This window comes from Mesoplodon densirostris, chromosome 11 (genome assembly GCF_025265405.1).
Source record: "Mesoplodon densirostris isolate mMesDen1 chromosome 11, mMesDen1 primary haplotype, whole genome shotgun sequence".
NCBI lineage: Eukaryota > Metazoa > Chordata > Mammalia > Artiodactyla > Ziphiidae > Mesoplodon > Mesoplodon densirostris.
In genome coordinates, this window is record NC_082671.1 from 31,968,361 (window position 1) to 31,975,361 (window position 7,001).

The 7,001-nt window shown below is 42.4% G+C and overlaps 1 protein-coding gene across 3 annotated transcripts in view; it reads right to left on the bottom strand.

Annotated features, from left to right (window-relative positions):
• Positions 1-6,685, bottom strand: part of LGR5 (leucine rich repeat containing G protein-coupled receptor 5) — a 120,346-nt gene extending 113,661 nt beyond the window's left edge. For all 3 annotated transcript variants that reach the window (XM_060112779.1, XM_060112778.1, XM_060112777.1), the window contains exon 1: positions 6,474-6,685. In XM_060112779.1, coding sequence (XP_059968762.1) covers positions 6,474-6,685 — 212 coding nt within the window. The remainder of the gene's footprint in view (positions 1-6,473) is intronic.
• Positions 6,686-7,001: the final 316 nt, after the last annotated feature.

Below are 7,001 nucleotides of genomic sequence, written 5' to 3' on the forward strand. Positions count from 1 at the left end.
TCTTGTGTTTCTGGTAAACTGGCCCTGAAGATAATTTCAAAGAGGCCCCCCCAAACATTTTGTGCAATGGAAATAGCCTTGCAATAAGCTAACGGGCCCCCCAAGATAGGGATGATAATAGTACCTGTGTCAAAAGGTTGTTGTGGGATGTGGGATTGAGTAAAGTAGCAGCATAATGCCTGGCACTCAGGAAGAACAGTATAAACGTCAGCTGTTATAATTAGTGTCATTACAATAATAAAGTAATTTAGCCATGTAAATTCTGGTGTGTTTGTTAAACAACTCATGGCATCATTTAAGCAAAATACAATTTAATTGTATTTCCAATGGGGCTGAGCCATAATTGTGGGATACCAGTAGCCTTGTGTTGTTCTCTTACTTGCAGACAAGTAGTTCTCATCTGTCTTTCTCTGGGCTCTTTTAGCCACTGGGATTTCAGCAGCTGGTTCAGCCAATTCTATTCAATTCAACATTACAAGTATTTACTGAACATCTCTTAAGTGCCAGGCACTGGTGTGGGCACTTGGGAAATAAAGTAGAAAATTTCCTAGCCTGGTGGAGCTCACAGTCTAGTGAGGAAGATAAACCCTGAAGGAAAGACAGCCCATCATTACCTCCCAGAGAATTATTCCATCTGATTTTAAGGAAGATGGTTTCATGGACAATGGTTGGTTCTTTTGCATACTTTTAAAGTAAATTCCAGCTTTTCCAATCCCAGATTTAAACACTGAGAATGAGGGTATGAGGAAGTACTCCTGCTTACGAAGCATTTTAAAAGTAGTTAACCCAATGTGTGGTTAATGGATGTTAACTAGACTTACCGTGGCTATCATTTTCGATACAAATATTGTATCTTTATGTGTACACCTGACACTAATGTTATACATCAATTATATCTCAATGAAAATTAAAGACTTTTTAATTAAAAAAAGGAAAAAAAAAGTTAACCTACTAATTTGAACACCCTGTTAACCGTCTTTTAGCATTACTACTAGATAACATTATTCCATATTGTGAAATCAAATGATCAACGTTCTTCTACCTACCACTTTCAAATAAGGCATTTCCACTGGGTTCAATCAGTGTAAAAAAAAAAAATTAACTTGAAGAAGTGGGAGAAAATGCCAGAGATTTCAAGAATGAGCCTGCTTCCTACCATGTCACCTATGGAGAACCAAATTAATTTTGAATTATGAAAATTTTTATGAAAAAATTCCACCACACAGCCTATGCAATGTCTCCTTTTCCCATAGCTAAGGAGTTCCATGGGTGAAACTGAGCATGTAGTTGGCGTCTATAATGACTGAATAAAACTGTATATTGAAGCTGACAGATCTGGGAATAAAAGAGTTGTAGTAGGTTGGAACTCATGGGTAGTTTAACAAATGAAATCCTAAGATACATCAAAAATAGTAATAGGACTAAATTATCAGCTTGGTAAGTAATATATCAGTGGTGGGTCTAACGCCAGTCTGATTCATTTTTCTACTACAGAATGAGACTGTATAGAGGAAAACACTGCACCAGGAGTGAGGAGGTTGAATCTCATAGGAAGGAATTTGCCTTCTCATGAAGAATTCAATTTACCAGAAATATCCACTTGTGGGTGTTTACAAGGAAATGTGCCATTTAGCATTATTCTAAATTTATATAAATAACTGAACAAAACCAAAAGAATTACTTCACAAAATTGCTCAGTGCAGCACTCACTACTGTTTTTCATTTCTATATTATGGCATATGATTTGGTTTAATTGGAAACATACTTAAATTTATAGCTAAAATGACTTAAATGTATACATTCAATAGAAGAAATATAAAAAATGCTTTATTAAGGTAAATAGATATTAGGTATCAGTTGTAAAACTATAAATATTCCGCAACGTCTTTAGTTTTATGATAGTTAATTGTTTACTTGGTTATTATGTCTATGCTTTTGACAGTTACATGTTTTGGAAATTAAAAACAAACAGTTCAGTTAAAAACTTGACTTTGAGAAATTATAGACTCGTTTTGTGTTTCTGAACTTTTTAAAGCACATCCAAGGAGGAATGGTTTCATTATTAAAGTACAGTTTTATTTAATTACAAAGGTTATTTTTTTATTCCAATCTTCTAACTCATTTGTGACTGCCACCTTTCGCTGCAGATCAGAACTCTGCCTTTACTTTGAAGAAAATGTGTAAAGGGAAAAAAGATTGAAGATCTGATTGAGGATCATGCTTACTATATGTAAAAATTCATTATTGTCACAAAAACTCTGCCATGCATATGTTGAACATATTCAGTAAAATATTTAGTCTAAATCTACACCATAAAATTGTTTGAATCAGAGCCACTACTTAAAAAAGAAATCACTCAGACTAACTCAGTCAATTAGTTTCAATAATTGCCCCCATAACAAAAACACTACTAAGAAAACCTGGGCATCCTGAAGAAAAATAAAGAACTTCATTAAAACGCAGAAAAGTCACTGATATCATTATATTTTTAACGACTTTTGCAAGTAGGTTGTAAAGCAAACTATGACTTTTGCAACTGACCTAAATTTTAAGACTGTTGTAACAATTAAGGCTTTTGTAATCATCTCTAAAGTACAAAATTTTCCTTCATTTAAAATAGTTTTCTTTGCTTGAAGGGAAGTAGAAATATATTAAATAATTTTCAAGGAAGAGTCTGAAAAGTTTCTTTAATTTTGAAACCGTATCTTAAATGCTTAGAACACATGTATGACACCAGGGCATCCTTAATTAGTTATAAACGAGATTTTTGATTGTTTTTTTAATGAAAACCAGTTTTACCAGTTATGTGTAAAATTAAATTTTGTTACAAAGTTACATATGGAAAAGTAACCAAACTACATAAAAAAAAATCTTTCTCTTGGTTCCTTTAGTTTATGTGACATAAATTTGCCTGTGGATGAAATGTTCATGTCTTTAAGCAATAGCAGGGAAAAACTCAGTTTTCATTTAAAAATAAAATGGCTGTTCTAGATCAATAAAGAAAAGTATATTTACTATATTAAGGTATTCATTAGGATTTAGTTTTCTATTTGGATGCCACACTAACTGAATGAAAGATACATCAAAGTAGTATAGGGAGCTTACTTTTAAGACCTTATTAGCAAAAATGTCCACATTTGATGCATTAAAATAACTTACCTATAATAAGATTAGATGCTAGCATTACTTTCTTTCTGACAGATCACTACTGCTAGGTTGAGATGTACTAAACGTTGGAAATAATTATTGTCTGCTTTTATGTCTTAACCTTGGTGTGTTCCTTGTTTTCTGCTGAGTGAGCTTTATTAGCCCCTGTTGTAAAATCAGAGCCCATAATCACTGGAAGAGAGAAACAGAGAGAGAGAGAGAGAGAGAGAGAGAGAGAGAGAGAGAGAGAGAGAAAGATTAAGATTGAAAATTTCCAGTGTTTATACCACGCATGTTCAGTGGTCCAATTACAGATCCACTGGAGAATGCAGTTCAGTAAGAAAAGAGAGTTAATGTTTGGACTGGCTTAAGACTTAGCTTTTCTGGGGAAGAAAGATTCTAAAGCTGTACATAAACAGCTCTAACCTTCTATGAAGAGATTGAAGAAACTTTCTTTACCTACGAGTTGGACTAGCCAGTTATCAGATTGTGGCAAATCTATTTGCCAAACGTGTACAGCTGGAACTTGCCACCATCAATCTGAAGAAAATGAAATGCTTGTTCTTTTCTGGGGAGAGGAGGAAGATTAAGAGATAACATTTTCACTCAAAGAAATGGTGGTAACTTATTACAAACAATAAAAGATAGTAGTCTGGTCTTTCACTCACATCAGTCTTTGCACACTGCAACTTTCTCATCAAAGCTTAATTACCACTGGGCCCCAGTGGAGCGGGGCTGTAACTTCGTGTTCCCATTTAAGAGCAAAAAGAAGTTATCTCTTAAAATAATACAACCAGTAAAACACATGCTTATTTATTTGAATATGAGTAAATAAATATTTCTCTTTCAGGTTGTGAGTGCACAAGTGAAGGAGAAATGGTCACTTAATTCTAGGTGTAACCAAAAGAGGGCACCATCTACCCTTAATGTCGGCACAGAGTTCCTGAGGTTGTCAAAACAAACCCCCCAACCTGAAACCCTTCAACCCACCAAGGCAGGGCATCCGATGGCCTCTGGCATTTTGTACTCTATAAGGAGACCAATTCTGAAATTGCCCATCATGAAGAACATCAGTTTGGTTATTTACTTCAGGACTGATTTCTACATTTAGCACTCATATTCCCTGAAATGTTAACCATTAGATGCACGTATTTGACATTTCACTGTGACACTTTTCACAGACACTCTGAGTTTAATATTTTATAGGACAATGAGAACATTTCCCCTTAGGCCAGGATACAGGCTGTCATCAAATAGCACGAGAAAAAGCTGACAATTAACTTCCTAATGGTATCTTAACTCCAAGGGGTTATCCATAATGATAGATAGGGAACAGTGGCAGTCAGATCTCCCCAGCACATGGAGGATGCAGTTAACTGCATTTGAGGTATGTGGGAAATGATTTGAAGCAGTATCTTACGCCAAGTTTTAGTAACAGAAGTCTAACAAATGAGTGAGAGAAAAAAAGTCGTGACATTTATTTTCTGTATCCTTAAACAAGTTTTCTAACAAGTGTATTATTTAAATAGGTAAATGTTTGGGGGGGATTGCACAACTCCCTTGTATATGGCCAGTTTCTTCAGGGTGATGGGGAAGAATAGTTCTAGGCTCTTAAGTGCAACTGCCAACCGCTCTCAGAAATTCACGATACAGGAGAATATGTGATTCTTGAAACACTGAGTTTAGCAGTTAAACTCAGAGACTGGAGATGAATAGTACAGACAATTTCGTAGTACAGATAGTTGTTTAGGCGGAGGAAATGTGAATTCTTAGAGAATGATCACTTAGGGGAGAAGATTTCCATCACTGTAAAAATATCACTACACCATGCAATTAAGTGCCACTGAAGGGAAACCTGGTGGGGAAATAGGTTAATTTTATAAACTTCTCAGATAGGGAAAGCAGCCAAAATAGTTTTATGGTAGGTGAGGAAGGGACTGCCATCTACTAACACTAAAATCTAGCAGGATAATCCCTCCCTTTCAACGCAAAATAAAAGCAAGTAAAAAAGAATTTTTTTTTCTTCCTCACTCTGTCTCTAGAAAAAGAATCACTATCTAGTGTAAAGCGTTGTGCAAGCCTCTTCATGTTTCTTCCCTCCAGAAAACAACTAAACAGAGGAAAGACCGAGTTCACAAACATCCCAACTCGCTCCTGCCAAGGTACATCAGAGAAGCCGAAACTGGGATTGCCAGGGTTTGGGGTGGGCTCACCGCAGTGCCTCGAGTTCAAACCTAAACGTGTAACCTTGTGGCCACGAGTGCCCCTTTTCCCGAGTGGTCCCGACCCCTGGTCTCTCTGCGCGAAGGAATCGAGCCCCAAATTCTCCACAGGGCGATGGAGAGTTGTCGCCTTGGCCCCCAAGAATCGGGTTCCTCCTGGGTCACCACGTCCACCCGACCACCTGTTACCCTCCGGGCCTGGATTTTCCAGAGACCAGATTATGAAATGAGCCGCTGCCTCGTCTCCGCAGTTGGGGTTTGGAGTCTGTGGTGGGGGGGATGACGGGCTGGGAGGATCCCCGAGGGATGACAGAGAGCTTCAGGTCTCCACTTGGGTGTCTGCGCCGCTGTTTACCCGCCCCGCCGCCTTCAGCCCACTTCCCTTTCCTCCCCCGGAGGAGGAGATGGTTAAAGATTACACCGTGGCCGCGGGCACTTCAAAGGGCGGCTCGGGCAGCCAAAGGTAAAGATAACGTTCTGGCAGCTCTTATCGGGTTTGTGGTTGCCACATTATAATCACTTCATTTAAAAAAAAAAGGGGGGGGGGGAGAGAAAGAAAAAGAAAGAAAAGAAAAGAAAAAGGTTACATCACGCGACTGTGCAAGGGATGCAGAGTAAATTCCTTTGGAGCTGGACGAGTTGGAGTTCTCCTTTGGGGAAATTTTTACAGCCCATCTCTTCGTGGAACGCGACAGGACAAGGAGGGGAGGTTGGGGCAGGGACCAACTGGGCAGCCTGCCCTTGGGTTCCAGGCTCAGGGGCACACATGCCCACACTGCAGGCAAATGCCTCCAGTCGGAGGAATTCGCGCGGCGACCTGCCTAGAGCTGGACCGCAAAGCTGCAGCGCACCAGCGCTTTCCCGGGTTGCACTTGAAGACGCTTCTCTGCGGGCCCAGAAAGTGCGGGCCCAGAAAGTGCGGGCGTGCTACCCCGAGACACGTGCATTTCCCAGGGGCCCAAACACGCCTGGCCAAGACGCCCTTTGCAAACTCGCCCGCCCCCTCCAGAGCAGGCGGGAGCCGAGGAGCCCCCAGCCTGGCCTAGGGCCCGCCTCCTTTCCTCCCTCTGCCCCCTTTCCAGAGCGGAGTGGAGGCGCACTTACAGGTAGGAGGTGAAGACACTGAGGTTGGAGGGCAGCTCCGAAAGCCCCAGGTCGGAGCAGTCCACCCTGAGCAGCATCCTGCCGTCCGGCTCGCACTGACAGTGCGCGGGGCACCCCCGCAGCAGCGCGCCTGGCCTCGGCGAGCCGCCCCCGGCCGCCAGCTGGAGCAGGACGGGCAAGGCCAGGAGCAAGCCGACCGAGGAGGTGTCCATGGTGCCCGGGCAGGGGGCCGCGAGCGGGGCACGGCGGGAGGGCAGCGTCGGGCTTGCGGCGGACGGTGGCGCGCCAGGCGCAGCTCGGCGGGCTTCTGCGGCTCCGCGGGCGCCTACAGCCCGGGGCGCAGCGCTCCTGGCCCCCGGCGGGGGCGCCGAGGAGAAGCGCTGCGGGGCCCGGCCGTGCCCCTGCCGCCACGCGGGCCTCGGGAGCGCCCTGGCTGCAGCCGCTGCGGGGGCCGTGCGCGCTGCTGCTGCAGGCGGCCTGCTCGGTGTGGAGCAGCATCTCCGCTCGCACGCTCGTTTTTTAAAGCGC